The sequence below is a fragment of the Egretta garzetta genome, unplaced genomic scaffold, assembly GCF_000687185.1.
Source record: "Egretta garzetta isolate BGI_Z169 unplaced genomic scaffold, ASM68718v1 scaffold53, whole genome shotgun sequence".
Classification (NCBI taxonomy): domain Eukaryota; kingdom Metazoa; phylum Chordata; class Aves; order Pelecaniformes; family Ardeidae; genus Egretta; species Egretta garzetta.
The window spans coordinates 2,723,744-2,748,419 of NW_009259312.1; the positions used below are offsets into that span (position 1 = coordinate 2,723,744).

General features: G+C 46.7%; 1 protein-coding gene across 7 annotated transcripts; it reads right to left on the reverse strand.

Annotated features, from left to right (window-relative positions):
* Positions 1 to 24,676, reverse strand: SEPTIN6 (septin 6). Of its 7 annotated transcripts, none has more exons than XM_035891943.1 (10): positions 24,565 to 24,676; positions 16,795 to 16,990; positions 15,465 to 15,651; positions 15,069 to 15,230; positions 9,134 to 9,230; positions 8,700 to 8,868; positions 8,092 to 8,224; positions 7,223 to 7,413; positions 5,229 to 5,297; positions 1 to 2,699 (listed from the first exon to the last, which is right to left on the reverse strand). In XM_035891943.1, exons 2-9 carry the CDS (start codon positions 16,959 to 16,961, stop codon positions 5,243 to 5,245), a joined length of 1,161 nt encoding a protein of 386 aa, XP_035747836.1. In that variant the 5' UTR covers positions 16,962 to 16,990; positions 24,565 to 24,676; the 3' UTR covers positions 1 to 2,699; positions 5,229 to 5,242. The 7 variants fall into 7 exon arrangements, with proteins under 7 accessions (XP_035747836.1, XP_035747834.1, XP_035747829.1 ...); XM_035891941.1 differs by lacking the exon at positions 24,565 to 24,676 and adding an exon at positions 21,082 to 21,226 and having other exon boundaries at positions 5,229 to 5,272; XM_035891936.1 differs by lacking the exon at positions 24,565 to 24,676 and adding an exon at positions 21,082 to 21,226.

Below are 24,676 nucleotides of genomic sequence, written 5' to 3' on the forward strand. Positions count from 1 at the left end.
CCCTTAAACTCTTCTAGAAGTGGCAGTCTTCTCCCTCAGACCCAGTGCAGCTGGCGAAGACAGATTAAAAAAAGCTAGAGAGAGAGAAAAGGGGAAAAAAAGTGAAAAAAACAGAAGATTAGCAAAAAAGAGAAAGACATTCAAAAAGCAGGAAAAAGAGATGCAACACGAAAACAGCTGAGAGAGAGATGGAACCTCCTTGTGGTACCTCAAGCACTTCAAGGAAATCACACAAGTGAAAGCCTTTGTTCTTTAAAAAGACTTTACATAACTTTAAAAAACATTCTAATGGTCAGGGAGAACAGCCTGCAGTGTGGTAAAAAAAAAAGGCACATTAAACGGTTCTTTTAGCAGATAATCTAGAAATCATTGACAGTGATACTGCCTGGTTTGGGGAGCAGGCCGACATTTGACAGTAGAGGAAGAAGTAAATACTCAAATTATTTTAACTTGCTTAAAAAATCCCAAACCAACCACCACAAAACAGCCAAAGACTTTTATGGGAAATAAAATTGTATTTATGGTGAAACAAAATACCTGAGAAAAATTGCAAGCAAGAGTTTTAACTGCCTTGGTTGCCGGAAGCAGAGGCCAGACCGTTGTTCGATCCGGGTTAACGCACGAGGTTTGCCGCTGCCGTGAGCAGCTAGCCAGACTAACACGTCGTACGCACAAACTGTTCGTCAGCCTTCAGCATCATCCAGACTCTACCTTTCTAGTGAAACTCAGCAGCGGCTTGCACTGAAACCAGCATTACCTATCACGGCTAGGTCTAAGGTGTGCTTATCTTCCCAAAACCCAGGATTTGAAGGGTTTTTGCTGAAACTATTTGGCAGCACGCATCCTGATCTTTCAGCAGGGTCAGGACGTGTGGATTCACCCACGTCCAGAGAACTTAGCCTGCGCACCGTGCGGCTGAAGGATCAGGGTCACAACAAGCAAGTCTGAAATGGAAATGAGGATTATGTGCTGGTCCTCAGGTAGCATGAATTAGCAAAAGAAAAAATAAAAGCAAATAAAAAAAAGATGGATGACGTCGTGAAAATGACACCGAGTATAAAGAGAAAAGAGCGTTTAATCTCTCAACTATGCAATAATTCAACTAAGGTGGTGTTGTCGTTTTAACGTCACCAATAAATACATTTAAACTGCGTTGTTATTTCGCCAGCAAAAATAACTCACAGAACTTATTTCCACATCCCTTATTTATCTGGGTGGAGAGGGACCGGGAGAAAGGGGAATCCATTAATTGTAGGGGGAAAAAAAAATTGTAGGATTTAAAGTTGCAGCATCCAAAACCTTCTTAGGACTAATTTTACATTGTTTAATAAAAGCGATAACCACCAGTACATAGTAAAGACAGAATCACAATGAGGATATAGGAGAGAGCAAGGGTAACACCATGGAAAGGTCACAGCTGAAATGCTGTCACGTTTTATTAGACCCTCCGATTTACAAGTAAATGAAGGTCCATTCCAGCCCATTGTATTCAGGGGTAATTACTCAGTACAGAGCCATGGGTTACTGTAAAAGAAGGGCAAAGAAAACAAAAAACAAAAGAAGTAAATGTTAACCAGAATTCACTGTCTGATTAAGTCTTTATTTAAAAACAAAACTCATCCAGAAATACACAGAGAAGACACCTGCAGGCAAATCACAGTTGCACTTGGCCAGAGTAAACTCCCGGCCCCAGTGAGCAAAACACCCTCCTTTTTAGTGCAAATCTTGCAGTAAAATAAGGCTCTTGCTGAATAGAAAATAGGTGAAGCAACTTGCCAGCATCTGTACACTTCTAAGCAGATGCCAAATAAAAAAAAAAAAAAAAAAAAAAAAAAAAGGTGATACTTTTTGCATTAAACCCAGAAATTGTTGGAGTCACTGAGAGGAAAGTCAAAAGAAACATCATCCTCTTTCTTCACAAACACTGATATGTACAGCAAAGTGACCAGCCTTCCCTGAGATTGGATCCAGGATGTGCATCCAGGCCAGCACACTGAGAGGGAGACAAGGCAAGAGATCCTTCGTGACCCCTGCAGCATTCAGAGAACACTTAGTTGCAAACCGTGGATCCAAGTTTGAGAATCCCCCAAGCCTGGGGACCAGAGGTTCGGACTCAGGCTCACGCCTGTGAGGATGTCAAGTTTTGCAAAAAGTCCTTTAAAATTATTTGAGTCACGTATGGCAGCACTGGGCAGGTAACAGGAGTTAGATACAGCAAATTAAAAAGGGGAGAGGGCAGCCAGTCTCTTCAGACAGCACGTCCCACCCCATGGCAGCATCGGGTTGCATTTGCAGGGGTCCCACGATAGGGGCTAGATGCGCACCACCAAGCAGCCGCGCTCTCCCACCACGCAGCCCCTCACACAAAATGGAGGGAGAGACAAAAAGCGGAGCAATTGAGAAGAGGGGACGCTAGCCCTACGAGCGCTCAGCAGCCTGCTGCTGCCCAAAGGGGAAGAGGCATCAGCAAGGCCCATCTCTTGCCAGTTCCACATAGGCTATTGCCGAGTTCTTCACAAGAACAACCATAAGCCAGAACAGCCAAGGGTGCGGACTCTTGCTTAAAACAAAATGGTGAGCGCAGGAAGGGAGCAATGAGTAAAGGTGAGCAAACAGGCGCAATGGCATAGCTGCGTGTTAACCGAATGTGGGGGCATTCGCTTCTGATGTGAAGGGAAAGGTTCTACAGGAAACCCGAACTGAAAATGAAAGAAAAAGGCAGATTAATGGTTTTATGGATTAATGACAAAAAACAAAATAAGAATATAAATGTTTCCTAACACACCACCAAAAAAAAAAAAAAATGTCGCTAAGTGTTAATAAGGTTTAATTTGATTACAAAACATGCTTTATGCAGACACACGCATGCATACACGCACACACACTCAGCAGTGGGATGAATCCAATTTATTCTCTAAAACAATCCTTTCACAGTTCTGCAAGCTACGGGACTCATCAACTGTGACTTGTTTGTATCCTTGCTAAACAGTGGAGCCCTGCAATACTATATGGATCAATATGGAGAGTATTTTTCTGTATTCTGGAAAAGTACCACATATACATATTTAATTTAGCACAGACAAATGCCCATTGAAAAAGGCACTGTCTGCATTTGTGTAGTGGGAACAAAGAAATTCACTGGATTCAAAGCCCGGCACACAACAGTGTACAGTTATAAGGGCTGCCAAAAGCAATCCAAACCCAACAAAAATCAGTAATGTTCACTCTAACTGCACTTTAGCCGTGCCTTCGTACTCAGCACCGGAATGAACACTGTTATTCTTTGAGCTTATTTTTCCACATTCAGAGCCTGATAAGCAGAGAATTGTTCTTTTCATTGTTTCACAGTTACCGTTGGCAGCAGAGACATTCATTCAACCGGACTGCTCAAGATGACCGCAAGCTCCAGTTCAAGTCAGTGCAAGACCCTTCTGAAGCTCTTCTGTTAAGTGGAACGTCCCATTGAAATGAAATTCAAATGCCTCTCACTGACAGCGTAATGTTTACTTGCCTTTCCATTTCCCTTGGTGGAGCTAAGAGGGAAGGAATCCTGGAATCAGCTTTTCCCTATTTAAAGGGCAGACTGTACGTTAGTTTGGGTTGTATCCTGGAGAGAAGGCAAATCCTAGCTTTGTCTGCAGGGAAGGGTGGACTCGAGGCCGAGTTTTTAGGGTGTTTTGTAATTAAGTGCCGCTGTTCCAACAGGTCGCTTCTCCGAGAGACCTGCACACCTCAGTCTGCGGTGCCATCACCCTTGCCTTGGATAATAAGTGTTGCTGCTCTGTCAAGAAGCAAAACATTCCTGTGGGAGCTTTCTTTTTCCTCTCACCAGAGAATCAACAGCAAATTAAAAAGGTTCAATTAAACACACTCAGCCTAGCTATAAGTAGAGCACTGTCATTAGCAGTTTAACTAATAACCCTAATGAGGATGCTGCTCTCCTGCCAGGCAGGTGTATTTCTTACACATCTTTGTTTAAATGAGCCTTCACTGCAGAAGCCTGCTTACGGCCAGGTTTGTTAACCCTTTCAGGCAACCTTAACTGTTCCACAAGCCTGCCCATGACTATGTGGCCACCTTACGTCCCTGCTCAACAGGAAGGCACAGACACTCTGGACAGTTACAGCAACTGGAGCAGAGCAGACTCACAGCATAACACCACTGACAGGGCTCTGCTCCAGTGGGAACTCTCCATGCCTTGGCAAAACTCTTCAGAAACTGGGATGCTGGCCTTATTCAGGGGCAAAGTGCTCTGGTAGGCTTTCTGGACACATCTGGAACACAGCCCTCTTCTAGCACTAGCCTTACCCTAACTGCGGGCACACTTGGCATGGCTCCCAGGAGTGTGGGTCTGTGTCCGTCTGCTACAACTGAATATCCGATCCATGGGTGACCGTTTGACTGTTAATGTCATAAAATCTCTCAGTCTATCTTCAGAGCCTTCACTATCTGCTAAACGCTCAGCCCATAATCTCCTGTGGTTTTGGACAAGCAGCTGTAACTGGTCAGCTGGTTTGGTTACTCGGCAGTAGCCTCTTTAACACCCCCTCATACATGTACATACACACACACCCCCACAAGCACACACACCCACACACACCAACCACACACACCGTTTGGTGATTCTCTGGTGCTTTGGGACAAAGGAAAGCTCTCGGTTTGGCAGATTTTACCATCTGTTAATATGCGAAGGGGGGGACAGAAACTAGTCTTGCATCTACCTTCACCTGCACTGTAACCACAAGTTAGCACTGCAATTTGGATGGGTGGGAGGGAAGGAGGAGAAAGGGAAAAGACATTTTCATGGCTAACTGGGTTCTATCATCAGCACCACATCTCCATAGCAATTGTTGCCATAGTATCAACATGGCCTACACGATTCAAGAATGTAATTCATTTCTAAGGGAGATAGAATAAAGAAAACGGAGCCAACAAAGTGCTGGGAAGATTTAAAAGAAAGAGGACCTAATCCTTATTTTTCTATGTTTCATGTCCTAATACTGAGTCTCTCTGCATTTTACTTTGCAGAATCTTCAAAGACAAACTTCATTGCATCCTTTTTCTCCAACTGCATATGTAGAGAGAGACTGGTAGAGTCTGTATAGTAAGGGTGAAAGCAGAGGAAGATGGAGATAATACTTATAAGCTTCTGGACTTGCACAGGGTCTGCTTTTTTAGGAAGTGTAACTGATCCCACTGTGAGGTCTATATTAGTTAATGACGCTTACCAGGACAATGTGCCTCATGCACCATGCAGCCAAACAGCAGCTAACTGTAAAACAGCATACATGTAAGAGCTAATGATGATGATAATGACGTAACAACAATAACAAAAAAGAAACCAAGTCATGATTAGTGCAAATTACAGAGCTTGGGTTTAAAAGAATCACTTGTGAAAGAAAAAGGCTATTGTACTGCCAACCACTAGTAAACAAATACAATTAAGCTACAGCTTGTGAACATGGATTGTTAGAGATATTTATGATCTAAAAACTGAAATGTATTATTAAGGACAATTGGAGAAGTTACAGACTAAAGAAAGCAGCACCATTTCTAACACAGCTATTTTCCTGGAGGAGAGAGTGGCCTCCTACTATCTTCCTGAGCCTTACTCGAGCACTGACCTCTCTCTCATCGAGTTTTCTGTGCCCTTCTGCATCCTTAACTGACAAGGATGGTACCAATGCTTTTCCGTATGAATGTGGTTGGTGTCAAGGAGCTCTTGGAAGATCAGAACTGCTGCTAGCAGCAGGAGTGTGACTTGGGCCACAGCGACTAACTGCTCATACTATAAGGCATGTCATCTCCCTTTTCTGCATTCCTGACCCTGACTGATCTCAGGGCTGAAGTCTGCAGTCCTCAGTGTGCAGATGTCTGAGGGCTCTAAGCATGAGAAGACTCAGTTGTGTATTCCTCACACAGTCCAGGCTGGGGGGAGAAGTCCGTCCCCACTCAGTTGCAGGCTCCTCAGCATGAAAAGATATTAAAAACCCCTGAAGGTAATTCAAAAGAGCAAATCCAAATGCACAGTGGAAAAAGGAACGGATAAGCGAGAAAAGGGCAGGAGCGCTAATTGCTCATCACAAAAGAATGTTGACATTGAAGCAGCTCCAGCTCAAAACTAAAAAGACTAAACCAGGATCTCATTCTGGTTATTGGGTTTTTCCTCTCCTGTCTCATTTGATTCCAACCTTAACAGTCAAGGGCTATTTTCCCTGACAAACAGTCTTGTCAGTTCTTTGGGCACGTGCCATATCGTTCATGTTAACAGCACTTCTCCCTGTACTTAAGACTGCATACCACAGGCAAGATTTACTCTGGATTTGCCCCAGGGATGTGCAGAGAGGGGATTATGGCAGTGGTGTAGAAACCAGACCCTTGTTTATCTGTATCCTGCTCTTTGTGCGCCTGCTAAGGTGGCACAGCACTCTGTTTCAGGAAACGTACCACAATGAGAAGAAAAGGAACTGCTCATTGCTAGGTGAACTGGGAGGACTGCGTCAGCTGTACAGTTGGTTGCTCTTGAGCAACTGCACAGCAGCAGGAGTCTGGCATGGGCACTGCAGACAGCCCAGATCACAGGACCCTGATGAGGGGCTGGATCCTGTCACACCAGTCCCTGGCATGGGAGACCCCTGCTAAAGCCATGCAGTATCTCTCACTGTTTCGGTGGAGGGCAAAAAGCTGATTTAGGGCTGGAGAGAGTACTAGCACTAACAAGGAGCTATGACCTGGCCCCTCATTTTGCAGCCTTACATTGTGCAGATTCCAGAATTCAAGAGTGTTAGCCTCCCTGAATAATTCCTAAGCTTTTTCCCAACCTAAACAAGTAAGACCCTGAGAGAGGATACGCCCCTCTTTGGGGGTAGCAGAACATCCTTGCTACCCACACCTTAGCATGGGCAGCCAATACTTTTCCACTTCATTACAGGCACTGACAGACCAAGGGAGGAGCAGGGAATCTCGGGGGATAAAACCAAGTTCATCCTCTCCCATGCTGTCAGCAAGCAACAAGGGAAGTTAGCGCTGCTCCCTGCTCTTCAGGATGACAACTAAAGGTAAAATGCTTCCAGCAACTACTCAGCCTTACTAGGGATTAAATCTGGCTGCAAACTTTTCCCCGATAAGGACTGGCTCGGTTGGGAGAGAGAGATGAACACCCAGAAAAATAGTAAAGGAGAACCATTACCAAAAAGCAAATACCACTGGGTTAGCAACTTACTTTTTTCTCTCCTTATCTCTTTTAAGAGTTTGTGATCCTCCAGCCTGCTGAGCCTGAGATTGGAGCAATTCAGCTGCTGTCTTCCTTTGTTTAAAAGCATTTACTTCATCATCCAGAGACTTCTTCTTATCCTCTAGCTTCTTTTTTTCATCCTGATGTAACTTCTTCAGGCGATCAAACTTTTCGTGCAGCTAGAGGGAAAGGAGAGAGGTGAGCAGGACCCAGCACTACCAGATATTCTTGTTCACAGGAAAAGAGGAAGATGGAAGTATCTCATGAGACCGGAGGCTGCAAGTCTCTGTTGGTCTCTACATCACTTCTAGCTCCCTGAGCTGACACTGCGTAGACAAAAGGGCAGGGAGCAGTCTCCTTCCACGACACCTTACAAACCAGGCAGTGTTCCAGTGAAGCACCACTGCACAGACTAATAAAGGATAGGGAGAGTAAAACTATAAAAAAAACCCAACCAAACAACCCCAAAACTATTTCCAGGGCTCCCCGTCTTATTCCTCTTTTAAAGGTCAGTAAATTAATGGATTTTTCACAATGCTAAAGAAGTTGTGTGGATGTATTTTTTATATAACAAGCTTACATCAGCTTATATCCTTTCTCTTCTTGAATTTTGCCACACTGCAACTCTCCACCACAATCAAGACTATGGCACTTTCACAGTGCAGTTAAGCTATAAACTACAAGCACTGTGATCTAGTTTTGTCCTACAGGATGAACACTTCAATGTGCTCATGGCCCCAAGTTAAACTTTAGACTTCTTAAACCACACTCTGCAGAAAGTGCTCTGGCAGCAGCTGCCTACTTAGGAGTGGATCTATCACTCACAACCATGAAGAGACAAGTACTGCAGTCTTCACCTCTTTTTCAGCTTCCTTCAGCTCTGCTTCTTTTTCCTTGACCCTCTGAACAAACATTTGCCTCATTGCCTCTTCCTTTTTCTGCAGTTCCCCCAGAAACTCATTTCTTTTGGCTTCATAAGTTTCCTGTAAGCTAAAAAGAAAGGAAAGTCCAGTGATATGACTTGGGACAAACTCTGCTTCCCCCGAGCCTCTGAAATCAGGCCCTCACCATGAATATTGCTTGCCCACAGCACATTTGCCACTTGCCCACCCATGTGTGTCCAAAGTCGTCTTTATCCAACCATTTCTGGGGTCTGTAAGCTATTGCACTTTTCTGTATGTTGAATGTTAGGCAATTCAAAGAGACCAGCTGGCAACAAACACTAGTTCAGAGGGACACTGCTGTATCTCTGCAGCACAGACATTTCTACTCCTATACTCGCAGTTTCACATGCTCTCTCGTGTTTTCACCTTCTCTCACTCAGCCAGCACCTTTCCTGAAGTCTGGATTTATCTGAGCTGGCAGGTTTTCTTGCTGCATTGGTTCTTTACATGCTCTCTCAAGGACACACACTGCATCCAACAATGCCTCCCTCGAGCTCTCCTGTCTCCTCCAGGGATCCCACCTGAAGGGTTTGCTGTCTGGATCGGTGTCCTTGAAACCCATCTCTTCCAGTTTACATCGCCGGTACAGCTCATAGTGGCGTGTGTGGGTCTGTTCGCGAAGGTCTTCCATGTTCACACGGATCAGCATCTCCCGCAGCTTCACAAAGTCGCAGTGAGCTTCATTCTCCACTGTAAGAAGACATGATAAGTAGTAAGATGGGAGCAGAAACAAAGGTCTCTTCCCACATTCCCCACGTGTCTACTCCTCCAACAGGTTTAACAGCCCTTCTGAGCAGAGAAAACTGTCACTATAGGCCTGACAGATGGATTTAACAAAGGATAATCCCCAGGGTTTATTGAAGTCCAGCAGACCCTTGCTCTTCTTATGAGAGCCCACTGCCTCCTGGCAGAAGTGTCACCATTCATGCCATGAAAATCCCAGGGCTCAACTCACCCTGCACTGTGCCCCAGGGGTACTGACGAGCTTTCATCATTTTGTTTCCTATTTTCAGCTCCTCCGTGCTCCCGATCACTGCAAACGGCAAGTGGGCCTGGAACACATTTAATGATACCCACGTTAGTCTCTCTCAACTGTGGCTGACTTGCCAGCACACAGAGATTAGCACAGCCACTGAGCAAGACAGTCATTATGCACACACTAATCTCAGGGAGTCTAGTCACTGGCCACTAGCCCAAGACAAGGGGGGAGAAGGGAGGGTCCTTTTTGGAAACCTTGTTAGTGCTACCATTCTATATCCTCTACCTGGCTGATCCTCCCAGCCACAGGGTCTCAGGTGAGATGAGCCAGTGCAAGACTAGCATCAGAATGACAGCTCGAACAACGTGCTGCGCGGCTCTGACTGCGGTGCTGTCCCGGGGGCTTGCCGTGGCTGAGGAGAACATCTGCACAAGCACAGAAGCAATAAAAGAGGTCTTGGAGCCTTCTTGATTTTATCCCCCCACCACTCCCTCAGCTCACACTGGAGCACAAGACAACTCGCTCTATCGGATCATGAGATCGAAGTCCCTCCTTCACCCCTACAATATCAGCTCTTTCCTCCCTGCTTGCTTCAGCCCTGGTGAGGAAGGGCTGAACACACCCCTGCACCAGGTCAGCCTCTGCGTCCACGTGTGCCCTGGGGTCTGCCCCAGGCTGAGCTGGGAAGGACTCTGCATTCCCTGGGGCTGTGCTGAGCCTGCCCCATGCTAACACTCCATAGTCCCTCATGATTCCTGCGGTTGTGTTGGGACTCACCCTCAATACCCCCTCTCCCAAATCTCACAGCACTCCTTTATCAAAACTGGTTCTGAGAAACCCAAAGGAGTGCCAATGGCTTTATAAAATCCTTATAATGGTGATGCTAGATGGCTGCATAGCTAGAGGACAAGAGAGGCCAAATCCAGAGACCACACCCATGAGGAGGGATCCTGGGAACAGCAGAGCAGCACTGTACTGCTAGCTCAGCTGTGCCTTGTTATGCTTTTCAAGCCGAGACACATACTCCACAGAGTACAGTTGTTACAAGTACCTGAAGGCTGACTAAGAACAAGAAGGAGCTGCTTCTCAAACACTCAGAAATAAAAAATGGTCACTTCTTTGTAAAGAAGATAGTCTCTCTGTAGAAGGCAAAAAGTAAGAGAATCACCTAGTGCAAGCTCAGCAGAGTTGGAACAGAAACACTCCTGACACCTCTCTAGGCTCAGAAGACCTCACCTTATACTTCCCTCATTCCCAAAACTCAGGCAGCCAAGCAAATTCCCCAGACACTGCTATCATACTTCACTGCATTTATCTGTTGTGCAGTAAGTGAGATCTCTCCCCACCTCCGCTTGCTCCTGGGAAATATATTGCATTCTGCCAAGCTGCAAAGAAGTCAAGTGCAAGGTTTCAGTACTTAAAAATAAAGTTGCCAGCTCCCTGCACCCACCCCTTCTGCTGAGTTTTGTGCAGTGACATTTGTTAGCTAAAGCTTTTAAAGTGCGCTGAGTTCTGGGCAATTAAAAGGGCCCCAGGAAGGCAATTATATGGAAGATCAGTGACCCTGGACTGCTCTCAAGAGCAGGTAGTGAAGTTTTAATTCCACAGGTTATCTGAAGACTTGGGCAAGTTCATGATAGCTGGTACAAGCTAAAGATTTCAGAGAGGATGTTTGCTGCTTCCAGAGTGCAGCTCATACAGTCAAATTGCAAATACAGCAAAACTGCCCACCAGCACTCACAAAGGTGAGCTCTCCAGTTTTTATTCCTTGGCCTCCCAGCTCTCGCATGGGATGCACGAAGAGTAAGCGGGGCTGGAGGTCAGTCTGATGGGGCCATCCTGGGCCATGCAGAGGCCCTGTGCACCGGGGCTTCCTGGGTCACTCTCCACGCCGAGTTACCACTGCAATCACACTGATGTGCTAGTGCCTGGAGGGACACAGGCCAACACGGAGCTGCGCCCGCTCTGCGCAGGGCAAGTTCCCTGTGTTAGAGGCCAAGCAGCAGAAAAAGGGAAGTGGTCTCCCAGGTTGAAGGAATCTCATTTTCAGCAGAAGGCTGTCTAATCACAAAGGGCAGGGGATACAAAACACTGCAGGGGAAGGAAACAAAGCTGTCTCAACTGAACAGCCTCCATACCACAACATGAGGGAGACTCTTCTGGCCAGCTTTCAAAGGAGTAACTTGCTGCCTCATTTCTACAAGCTGTAGTTTTTCCTGCCTTCAAGACAGACCACACACAAGCAGCACTGTCCACAAACACTTCTGCACATGGGGTTGAGAAGAATTATCAGTGGTCCCTGTTGAGCGGGTCTCCGCCTCTCCACTGACTGCAAACAGGCCTCACATGTCCTGCAGCATCCCGTTGTGCAGCCACTGTCAGGCACCCTGACAGGGGAGAGGGCAAGCAGAGACCCCAGGGCTGAGCAAGGGCCACATGCCGCCTTCAGCTGCTCTGGGAGAAACTGGAGACATCACACCATGGGAACAATGCTGGCTACTGCCAGGCACTGGGTGGGCTCTTCACCTGCTACAGGTTGGGCTCCTCAGCACGGGATGTGCTGGAACTGGCCTGTTCCCATGTCCAACTGCTGGAAACTCTGAAATGCCCCAGCTACTAGACCCCACAAAGGCTACAGCCTCTTCTGCCTGCCTACACAGTGCTATTTCCAGAGGAAAAGCCACCACAGTTCTGTGGTGCCTGAGGTTTCAGGCCAGCCACTCCCCCTCCAGGACACAGGATCAGAATTATGTTTGCTAGTGGCAATGTGCTCTGCACTGGTGATCCTCTCCTCCACAGCCCACTGGAGCTGCCCACTTCTCTTCCCAACCTGCCGCTTCTAGGTGAGAGCTTCCAGACCTCCCTGTTGGCTTCTTCAGACTGTCCATGAGGAGCATCCCATGGTCGGCTTCTCCCATAGCTGTAAATGCTTTTGTTTGCTTCATATCCAGGTCTCTGGGAGAGTGAAGTAAGGGGATTTCCAAGGGACAAAAGAAGTGAAAGGAGCAAGAGGAGCAACCTGAGACAGCGGCATAAACACCACGCTATGGCCACACAGGCACAGCCTGAACCTCGGTCGTCCATGGGCCCCGTTACCCTCAGCAGCAGAGTCATCTCCTCCACTGGTACCAGCTGTTTGGCTCCTGTCTTTGCTGGGGAGAAAGTGCTGGAGATTTCCTTCTTCCATCAGCAAGGAAGTTCCAGCTCCCACCATGTGGGGACAGCTCATGTAGCTGCATGTGGTTTCATTTAACTAGCAGGTGCAGGGAGAATATTTTCTTCAGTAATTAGACTAATTCATTCAAAATGGAAAAGCCAATAGGGGGTTGAAAGAATAGGAGAGCTTATTTTTCTTACTTGATTTAAGAATAAAATCCAGATGGGAAGAGACCTAAAGAATTTTGGACAGTGTTTTCTGTGAACTTGTAAATATATGCTTGGTGGGGTTCTCAAAAAGACCAGATCAGTTTCAAGGAAAATCAGGCAGTTTGTTCTGAAGATTTGTTTAATCTGGTTATTTTCTATTTACTTCACTCGATGCCTTTGTTCATGGTTAAATACTTCTGTTTCTGATCATGATGGCACAGATTTTAAATCTTTCATTTAATCAACTCCTGCCAGATCAGGCAATATTTTCTCTGTTCAGTAAGCCAATTCTGAATGCAAAATACTCTGGAAAAAAATTCCTAATGCATCCAGCACAAGTGGCTATAATAAAGTAAAATGCATATGAAATAGTGAGCTTGCATATTTTAAAGCCTAATTTTACTTTTCATGCAAAATACAACTAATGCAGGTTATAAGCAAAACATTAAGTAATCAAAAGACCAGTCTCAATTTTCTCTGTAATTAAAAAAGAAAAAAAAAAAAAGGTAACTGATCCAGAGAGGTTGCTGGTCAGCAAGAAGCACCACTTGACCATAAAGACCACATTTATAACCTATAACAGGCAAAGACAATGAAGCTTTCTGCAGAAAAGTAGAAACACAAAGGTTAAGGCAACTGATTTAAATTAAATGTTCCCATTCCTTAATTTTAAACATGACTAAAATCAGCAATTTAAGTCACAAACCTAAATCAAGCCATCCTGGCTCTTCTACTGGTGTCAGTCCCTCCACAAGCTCATCTCCTGCCCTGAAGCATAAGCAAATTTCTCTTATGTTGCTAATAAAATCAGTCTTTGGATACAAGTTTTCCAGGTCTGCAAAAGTGCCTTGATCAGATTCAGATTCTGGCCTGCTTAGTCCCCATAAACCTGGTAATTACAATTTATATCAGTTTAATGGAGGATTTAAAGAGCTGATCTCTCTGTGCAACTACTGACAACCCAGAACATCTACGACCCAAGACAGCAATTCCCTCCCAGGAGACATGTAAATGGCTGAAAGCAAAGACGAGCAGAGGTTTACCTCCACCCTCAGAAGGTCCAAGGCAAGAGGACCTCTCCCTTTGTCATCACACCTCTGGTTCCTTGAGGATGGAGTGATGTCGCATCTTCGTTTCCAGGAGTTAACAGTAGTCCTGCACAGTGCGAGTGTTATGCACTGAGAAAGATGCCATCGCAAAACTACTGACCAGGAAACCACCACTGACAGCTTTTACAGTAGGACAAACTTCATGTTTCTTTCAGGCCTCTCCACAACACTTTACAACAATTAATATTAGATCAAGAGACGACACAAAAGCTCATCAGCTAGATCTGTACTTCATCAACAGCAGTTAAGCAAGCAACTTCCCCTACTTGCTCTCCTGTAAAAAGCCTTCTAGAAAACAGGATCATGGTCAGGATGTGCTGCCAGAGGGGCCGAGGGACAGCTTGCTTCATCTTCAGGTAGCCCCAGACAGGCACCCACGATGCTGGGAACACCAGAGCCAGAACAAGCTCCTGCAGGCACCTCGCTACATGCTTGGCCCGATTTGTGTCCTGTTTTTCACATGTTGCTGGTTAAGCCATATAATTCCTTGCCTGTGGATCCTGGAAATGCACCAGTGGGGGGGCATCAGGTGATGTGTGGGACAGAAATCTAGAGAAACCCTTGAGCTGAACGTGGTTAGAAGCTAGGGAAGTATTTGGGGGAAGTGTACACATTGTACACATTGCCTCTCTTCTTATGTACTCCAAAAGTGACCAAAAGCAGATGTTTAGGGAAGAGAAGGGCCACTGGGCTGGATGGGCCTCTGGTCCCACCCTTGTGTTTTATTTCTCACATCAGCACTTGGATGTAGCTCAAGGGAAGCCACTGCTCTAACCAGACTCGTTTATCCCCTCATCCATCCGATGAGTCAACAGCATCAGAGCCAAAAGGCTAAACCAGACCAAGGACCCAGCTAAGTAACTTGATCAATAATAAAACAGCAACTCAGTGCAAACAGGATTCCCAGAGCCAGCCAGCTGAAGGGGCTCTGCTGCAAGGACAGCCACACGCAAGAGGAGATACCCACAGAGGCAGGGCTTTGCAGGTAACACCAGCCCAGGAGAGCAAAACTGTTTGGTGCGAAAAATGCAGGGCAAGGAGCAGAGAGGGGTTCGTGTCTGTAGACAGCCCACCCCTCACACCAGAGAGATAAAACCCAGCTGATTAATTCATAACCCAGGACTGTCCTTGCCCTGCACAGCCAGGCCTCACCATCTGTCCCTTTTCATGTCCCTCAACAGATATGCATTAGGACAAGGAAGGGGTTAAGAGACCATCTGTTTTCTGAGTAGAAAAGCCCATCAGAGAGGCAGTAGCCTACCACAAGGTTCTGCTAGCCTAGGATGACACCACAAGGATGAGATCCCTATGAAATCCTCTGGTTTTAAGACAGAAAATAAAAGGGAAAGTGGATTTAAGAAGCACCCCAATATGGACCCCCAACCCCTACAGTGACAGTGCTGTTCTGGGAGAGGAGGAAGCGCCGAGTCACTTACATTCATTGTCCCATTTATCTCCGCCACTGATTCATCGTCTGTTGGGAACTGGTAGATCTGAACACCATTACTGACCAGTTCGCTTGTGATTTTTATTTTAAATTTGGTCAGCTCACTCTTGGAAATGGCATCAGATTTGGCAATGATGGGAATGATGTTCACCTAGAAAGGAACAGAGTGGTAAGAATTCCTCAGCTTTGCTCCAGGGAATTTTTCCAAGTCTGCAATACAACTTACAAAAACTTAAAAGAGCTCAATAAATCTACAGGATTTACCTGCCAACCCAGTCATCTCCACTAGCATAAGAGCTGTTCAAGGTGCCTGTGCCCTGGAAAAGCAGCAGCCTTTCTGCCACGCAAATGGAGAACCTGCCCAGTAAGAGTTAAATGCGCTTACCTTGCTGTCAAGCTTCTTCATTGTCACCAAGTCCAAGGATTTCAGTGAGTGGCCTGTCGGAGCAATGAAGTACAAGCAGGCGTGGATCCGAGTGTCATGGTAGTTGTGCAAGACCCTTTTTATCTTCAGTTCTTCTTGCAAGTAGGCTTCAAACTGAGCATCAATGAACTCAACGATGGGCTTATAGCTTCAGTGAAAAAAAAAAAAAAAGTTAGACATCTTGCAGTCAGAGAGGTAAACAGACAGTGCTCCTTTCCTTGCCTTTAAGAAACAAACTGCTTGTTAGATTTCACTTCCCAAGACCAGTTCTCTCACTCTCCCTTCCGCCCCATCTGTAAGAAATTTAAAAGTTGCACTGCTGACAAGGAGATGTGGTCCTACATCACACTCCAGCAGCCGGTTTGACAAAACACAGTACAGAGGACAGGAGACACATCATCCTCTCCAGGGAAAGTGGGCTCTCATACTTGGAAATGCAAGGGTGAGAGACTTTTAAAAGGAAGGATAATGTAGACTCATTCATGGCAGTGTGTAACCCTTGCTTGCACTCAGGGAGGGAATGGCTTGCTGCTCTCACAGTCCCAAGTCCTGCAGGTGGAAGACACATCTCCATTCAATTCTGCCTTTGCCCAGTGCTCTGGGGCAGGAAATCCCTGCAGCTCCCTTGCAAGGCCACCTGAAATACAGAGCCTGTCAGACTCCTAATGTAAAGGACATCAGTGCATCTTAAACAAAACTAAGAAGAAAATCTAACAGACCCACAACAAAGAAATCCCATCTGCAATGCCTCTGTGAAGGTGCACCTTGGAGACAGTCTGGTGGAACTGCACACCCCTTAAGTGCCACACTGCAGCCATGCTGGGACATGAGACGCCAGAGATGCTTCCCCAGGGTATCTCACTGCACATTTACTGTGCTCCCTCTGGCAACATGGAAGAGCCCTGCCAGAAGTGGCTGTTAAGCCAAGTGGTCACTAGGCCACGTTAGTGGTTTGGCCAGCAGCTTGCAGTCAGCACAGCCCAAGGAAACAAGCACAGATGCCCTGGAGTTCTCCACTCTCCCTACCAGATGAATTTGGGCAGAAGGCTGCCAGCAGGGCGGATATTGCTCTGACAGCATGAGAAAAGCTGCTTTGATAGCTGGAACAGTGCTCATACACCACAGCCTCTGTCATCTCTTGTACCCATCCCATCCCAAAGAGACGACAAGGACAACCCCTAAGAAGGAAGGAGGAAAACTTTACAGTGCAGTCTGGCCCAACTAAGGCACAGGGAGAGACCCTGCATGAGAAAACCAGGTCACGATACAGCCTCTCTCCCCATTCACTCACCTGTCCTCTTTGTTGATCTGATCCCCAAAGCCCACGGTGCTCACGATAGTCAGTTTGAGGTTGACATTGCTCTCCTGCAGGTCGTAGGTATTGGATTTCAGCTGGACCCCGGGCTGTGAGTGAGATGCTGGATCACCTTCAAACTTGGTGTTGAAAAGTGTGTCCATGAGGGTGGACTTACCAAGGCCAGTTTCCCCTATTGGAGAAAAAGAGAGTTGAAATGTTCTATTGAATATTAATATGGCTTGGCCTTTCAGCTTCCAAACATTAAGAGGGGTGAAACTGTAGCAGAGGAAAGCAGATCTCATGCTCCAAAGGGATCGTCTGGCAAGCAGAAAGCCATGTACAATGGGAGGTCTGTATTCCAGGCAAATTACATTTCACAGTCTAATGGGCATTAATATAATTAGAAAATAGAGATGAAAAGAAAGAGGTGAAAAGGCAAAGGGGAAAGCATCATTCAGATCCTGCGTAAACTCACAACTACACTACAGAAGACACTATTTTCATTAAAAAGTGGGAAGGGCAATAGGGCTCATTGCCATTTCCAAAAAAAGATGCTCCAGATCAATATGCCTCTAATAAGCAGCCACTGAAATAGCCTCCTTCCATGCAGAAACAACTCAGAGTTGGTTCCAGTCCTACAGCAAGTTGTGCAGTTGGTTTCTTGTACCTACAACAGATTGAGTTGGGGGATCAGTCTTCTAGACTGGGAGGGGACATTTTCTGCAATACTTGGTTTCCATACCTTAGGGGCTACACGAGCTATACAATACTCCAAAAACGACTTCCAAAAGTTCTGCAGCTTTGAATTGCTGTTTGGATTCCACCTATCAACGGGAAACTATATCCTTGTCTGGAAGGAAGTAACAAATCACAGCAACCACTCTTAAATTTGTTTTAGATACATCCCAGGAAGAACAAAACAAATCCCTCTGTGCGCTCATTCCACAGTGCAGCCTCCCTTACCATGCTCTGACAACGGAGCCAGCTTTTTGAGCTCAAAAGGATCTGACTTTGTGCTAAACCCATAAGCAGTCTGGTTTGCTGCCATGTGAGGGCTGCTGTGTTTTGGGGAAACAGCGATCTCCCAGCTGCCCAGCTGGCTTTTGCTGAAACTTCAGGAGCTGACTGAACCCCACCCGCTGCAAAGGCTGCTCCTCCAGCCTGCTGTGGGACCACAGGGAGACTGTGTCTGGCTGAAGCAGCCTTCCCCTCCCTCCCCAAGCCCACAGCTCCCAACCAAGACAACTTCGTCATTTTCCTACTTCCCTCAGAAGAAAAGAGCTTCTTATTTTTGTAGGCTTAGAGCTCTGCAACAGATCCAAACTCATATGAAATACCCAATTCAACAAGGGAAGACTCCTCCCCATCCTCACCCGTCCAAATCTCCAAGCCTCACCCCTGAAAGCAGGCAAATTCCTCTCTCTTGGCCCCAGAAGGGACTTCTCTCACTCAAGGCTGAAGTACATGACAGGCAGGGCAGGGCAAACATCCACTACCCTGGGAACTGAGTGGTCTCTGATTGCCAGGATCATATATCAAGTATCTTTCCAGAGGCAGCAAAATTCATTAACATTTGAAAGTCAATGTACACCTTGAGCTGCAGAGCTGTCTGGGAGCCAGCTAAGAGCTTGTGCTCCATCACCAATTGATGCCAGCTAAAGCCAGAACAGCCACAAATCCAGTTGCTCTTCACACCAATCTCATTTGCAATCCGAAGGGGAGAAGAAGGAGTCAGCACTAGGGGCTGGTGTTGCTGCACTCCCTTGTGCTATGTTAGTGCATCAGCCATACCTACACCACCAACGACGGGGTGCCATGGCAGGAGGAAGGGAGGGGGACCCAGGAAAGCACAAAGTTACCTCTGTTGCTGGACGAATGAGCAGGACCATGCAGAAAAAACATGGCTGATCACAGTAAGCCTTTCATTGACTTGGAATCTTGTTGTCTGGGCTTTTGGGGTACCATTTTCCCCAAATGGGGAGCAGGTGCACAAAGCACAGTAGACCACAGCATCACTACAGTTTGGACTGGGATTTCTGCGAGTTAACTGCAGACAGCCTGCACGACCCGCCAGGCCTTTCTCAGGGATTCCAGGAAAACAGCAGCGTAAAAAAAGACAAAAATCTAAACAGCCTGAGAAGGCTGCAGCATTTCCAGAGCCCGTGCCAAGGGATGGGTGGGACAGAGCAGGGAGCTGGCTGCTTGCCTCCAAATGCCAGAATCCCTGATGGGGCATCTCAGGACAGGGGAGCTCATCAGCCCTGGGATGCAGGAGCATCACCCACACACCAGCCTGCAAACCCCCTCCTGTGCTGCTGTCTCCATCTCACAGCAGGGTTGGATCCAGCCTCCAGGGCTGCAGGAGAGGCTGATGGGAGCAGCGGTGGCGACCAGGGCAGGGAGCTGCTCTCTGCAGCGGATACACAAGGTCGCGTGTAAATCGCACAGGCTTCTGGGCAGACAAAACACCCTGTGAGTCACCTTTTGCTTCTGCCTCCCTGATTCTTTAGGGCAAACGGTGTTCATGGGAGGTCAAGACTATTGTTTAAATGCATCCTGAGTCTGCTAATCATTGCCTATTTTAAATCAATGTAATGTGCTGTTTCCAGCAGAAGTGACTTTAACTGTCAGAGGGGCCAGGAGAAGCGCGGAAGAGATGCAGGCAAATTTTTAAGCTAGAACACGCTTTACACTCCATCTCAAGCCAACTACACGTGGCCAGCAAAAGCAACTTTGAATTCGCTCATTGAGGCTTTCCTTTTGGAAGGGGAAGATCTGAACTGGTAAGGCATTTTTCCATAGGTGGGAGTTGCCCATCCAAACATGTACAACTTTGTGTTTAAAACACAAAATACCCAGCCACTAACACAGCATCTCAAACGTGAAGCCTGCACACCAGAAATGACATTCAGCCAGCAGATACACCCCTCCCTGCACTGTGTAACCCCACTGACACGGCATGGCGTTAAAGCCTGCCAGGGAAGAGGAGGATGGAGGAGAGAGGAACGACTGTCTCAGCTAAAAGAAACACAACGTTAACACTGATGGAGTGACATGAGATGGCAAAAGACTGAAGATGCCAATAAAGTGCTTCACTGTATTAAATATGACCAGAGCTAGGAAGCAGTGCTACTCTGAAGGGCAAAATGACAGAAGGGAGTATTTCTGAATCTCCCGGGAGTTTCTGCCTGACACAGAGGCAACTTTCTGCTGGCTGGAAGATGTAAGTGGTGCCAACTGCTTCTTGTAAGGACAGGAGTCCAGATGGAACAGATGGTCTGATGAAAAGGACAAGTAGTCTGTGCTCGTTCCAGCCGACAGCGCTGGAATCTTCTCCAAAAAGAAGAAACGATGAATGGGGATTAAGGGAGGCAGAATTACCGTGGAAAAAGCAGTGGTGTATGCAAACCGAGTGAGAGGCGTCCTTGGCAAGGAGATTATTTCCTAATGTCAGGCTTATAGGCACACATGTGATTTGATCTCCAAAACTGTACTTAAGGATTATGCAACTCGGCAGTGGTCCGCTCTCCCAAAGCAGGGCTGACAAAGCGCTGTGGGGGGACAGGGCAGGGAGGGTGACCTTTACCATTAGAGTTCTGCACCAGGAGGCTCTGACAGCTACTGAAAAGCTGTAGCATTGTGCCTTTCATCATGGGATAGAGTTTTGCTGTTAAGTTTGATGATTTTCAGAGACGTGAAAAAAAAAAAGGGCAAGAGACACTGCACCAGTCAGGCTCTGGACATGCAGCAATCCTAAACCAGCGCCCGGAAGGCACCATCCACTCTTAACAGCCGACAGCCTGCCAGGCTAGGGACGCTGTGCCGGGCTCCCCACACCTCCTGTCAGTCTCCTGTGACACGCTGCCTGCTCCGACTGCACGTGCACACGGCATCTTCAGTGCTCAATGGAAACAGTTCATCAAATCCCTCATTGACAGAGCAGTGGCACAGCTTGCAAAAACACAGCTCGGATAAGTGCCACTCTCCTCCCTTCAGCTACTCCACAGAGATCCTCTGCTCTGAACCAGGCTGTGCTCCCTGTGTTGCCCGGGCAGGACGTACCTCAAGCTCTCCAGGGCTCTCCAGCTGGTGACCAGGCAGAGCCTGTGCCAAAAGACAGCAAGCACCGGCACTGCAAGGAGTGAGTGATCCTGCCATCGGTACTGCAAAGTGACACATAACACTGTGCAGGCAAGCAGCACGAGGGCTACCCAACATCAGCTATTCTGGGTGCAATGGAGATAAGGTGAGGTGAGAGGTGGAGGTAAGGTGCTACCATACCTGTCTCCGACACTGCCCAGCAGCTCAGGTGGAGGAAAGAAAGCTGTGCCCACAGCAAAGGCTCCTTTCTTTGCGAAGATCCCAGCTTCCCAGACCCAAACAGGTATCTTTGTGCTGAATGCACCTTCATGGTTTCTTCCTTCCACGGAAATTTTGGTATTCTAAGCACCCCACAGTATTAAGCTGAATTATAGACCACAAAAGCTGCACCTCCTTTTTTGTGCCTGGCAATTTAATTTGCTTTTTCCTAGTACATATTACATGAAAAAACAAACGACTGCTTGCTGGCCCCCTTCTCCACTCCCTTAAATCACTCAGGATTTAAGAGGCCCCAGTCACATCATCCTCAGTAGACTCTGTGGGAGGACAGAAGAGCCCTTGGAGTATTTCCCTGTTCAAAGGCTTTCACGAGAGCGCCCTTTCATAAGACAGCAACACCTATCCTTCATGAGATTAACAACTGTGCCTCCAGATATCAAATAATTCAATCTTAAAAGAAAATGTATACGCATGCACAGCCCTTTCATGTGAAGAAACGGGAGCTAATCCAATGTAGCAGGTTTGTGGAGACAAGCCCTGAGGCAGCTCAGCCTGATAAGGCCATCTCTCACCAAGAGAGGAAAAAACAGTTCTTTTCATCTGACAGGCGTGCAGAGACGCCGCACGATTCACCCATCGCAAAGCAAAGGCTGGGCTGTGGGGGCAAGAGGAGCAACATGGGCTCATCACAAAAGATGCTGAAGCACCTCAGAGGACTACCCAGCTCCCAGCCACAGATGTTTGCCCTGGGGGACCAGGGGTGAGGGGGCAGGAGAGGGCTGAGGAGACCGATGGCTTTTCAGTTGGAGAAACCCTGTTCTCTCCCCAGCTGGTTGCACCAGTGACCACAAAAACAAACACTGGGCAACTTCCAGGCTGTACAGCTCATCACCCCACAGAAAGCTGCCTGGTGGAGAGCAGGCAGCAGCTCTGCACAAGGAAACCCGTGCACATCCCTCCCTTCCCCAGCTGGTGAGAGCTCCCGCATGCTGAGGGACTCACTCGTTTGGAACAAGAGACCTCAAGCAGCTGTGGTACAGCCCCTGGGAAAAGAGATGGTATTTTTGCCACAAAACAGCCATTTCTCATTGCACTGAATAGGCTACTTAGAACAAATCCCCTGCAAATCCCAGGAAAGAGGAAGGGGGAGACTCCTGCTTATAATGGCATACTAGTCTAACACAACTATAAGCTACCCTGGCCAAAACTGAGAAAATTTGCATTAAAAAATGTCAGCCTATTCTTTCTCTTTCTTTCCCCCATCTCACTGAGAAATACAGTCAGCACAGAAGGTCTAAGCCATTAAATACTTCTCCAGCCTTTGCGCTGAATTAAAAGGCAACGAACATTTTATCATGGAAGCTTTAAGATGAAAACGGTTGTGCTGAGGAACAAAATACCAGAGAAACCATCCGCAGCCCCTAACTTCTTAAGAGAGGTTTGCTCATTTACTCTATCTTTGGCTCTAGTCTCAAAGGGGAGACAGCTTTCAGCATGAGAAGAGCTAAAAATTGCTCCACTCTGGATGTGCTGCTGAGAGTCATTTCTGAAGCTTTCCTTGGCTCCTCCACCGGGAGCTGGAGGAATCGGTGGCTCAGATCCAGTGTGGTGCAGCGCAAAACTGTCATTGGATTTTTCCTCCAAGAGATGCCAAACACAGCTGAAAAATGGGGGGCAATGAAGTGCCTTTCTATCATGCTAAGTGGCCTATGGGATCAGTTCACCTATTTGTTGTTTTGTTGGCTCCAATCCTCATTTGTTCCCTGTTCTTTCAATTTTTCACCCCAAACTCCTGCTGTACAAGTGAGACCCAACAGAATACATGATAGATGGACTCTGGGACTTTTTGTTTTCTTTCTCCAGGATGTTTAAGAGTTTAACATTGTTATCATAAGTTAACAGAGGCACCAGACGACTCTTAAAAAACATTTTAAAGCCTGATCTCCTCAACTCAAGATTTGCACATCCTCTTCTAGTGAAGAGGATGTAATTTTTCTATAATGTTTCTTTATTTCAAGATTGACCATGTCTGTGTTATTACTATTCATAGCAGACTGACATTAATAACTAATGCCCATTGATCTTGGCTTGTTATTCAGATCAACAAGCAATTAATGCATTCCTTTTCTGTCCTGCAAAGAGGAAAGCAGAGGCGGCCAGCTCCTCTCCACAAATCAAAGTGAACATATAACCACAGGAGGCATCCACTGCTGCACCTATAACTCATAGAAAAAAGCACAGCAGCTTGATAAATGCAAAAGGGAAATAATGCAAGACTTCAGACTTTGGGACAAGAGTTTCACTAGGTCATATCACATTCACGTACTGTGGAAATCACCTAGCCACTCAGCCTGACAGTGACCTTCACTTGTCAGCAAAGTTTATCATCTCACAGGAATGCAATTGTCAGGGAAAGTTTTCTTCTCAGCTCCCATTTAACAGGGCTCTGCTCCACTCTCTTCCTCTCGTCTCGTACTTAACCCTGTCCTGGGCAAACACCAGGTCCACGGATCTCTCACAGGAGGGGACAGACAACCTTCGTGTGGGTGCAGAGCTGACACCAGCTGAGTCCCCAGGAGGTATCCACAGTTGCAGCTCTCCCCTCTGTCAAGCCAGGCACTGCTGGGAGCATCTGCAGACAGGGCTTACTCCAAGCAGCCATGGCCACACAATAACCTCCTGCTCCCAGAGGCAGGGCATTGGCATCAGTAAACCAAACTAAATGTCCTATCAGACAATTATTAATTCCCTATTATTAATCTCCTTATGCACCTTATCAAACTACTGTACCAAAGCCCTACAGGATATTATTTCTGTTACCTGGGAGTGCCTCTCACGAGGGACCATTTGGGATCCTAACCCTGGGCAAGACCTGCGAGACAGGCAGACGCTGCAGGGACAGACACCAGGTCCTACTACAGCGCCAGGCCCCAGCTGAGATCCATACCACATGGCAGCTTGAATAATTGTCTGACCAGCTAAGGCTTGGCCAGACACTATTTTAATTCAAGTATGCACAGAAGGGAGGACCAAAAAAATAGCTTTTAGTGATTTAAGAGGAGCATGACTGGTATTTTGTTAAAATAATTATAATAACAATTCAATACCTAACCAAACAAGACCTCAGAACAAAGTTCTCTGGCATGAGTATCTATTTTCTTTTAAAAACATGAAATTGAAACATACTAGGAAAATAAAGATCGTAATAAAAGCCTGGGATTTTAGGCATTTTGTTTCTATGGTTCACTGCTTGGTAGAAAGCCATACTGCATAAACTCAGCAGGGATTTCCCAGGGCACCAGTAAATCTTGTTTCTGAAAATAGACAGAACAGTGGGGAAAATTTAAATCAAAGCTACCTTTTTAACTCTGTCACCTACAAGCTACATCCAGCTGCAGAGAAGCCCTTTTCAGCAAGAGAACTTCCCAAAATGGAAATACTCACCCACACACAGGATGTTGAAACAAAACCCATGATTAACTGACTTATTAACCAGCTGGTCAGGCAAACTGTCAAATCCTACGTGTCCGGAAAGTGGGACAGTGCGACAGCCTTC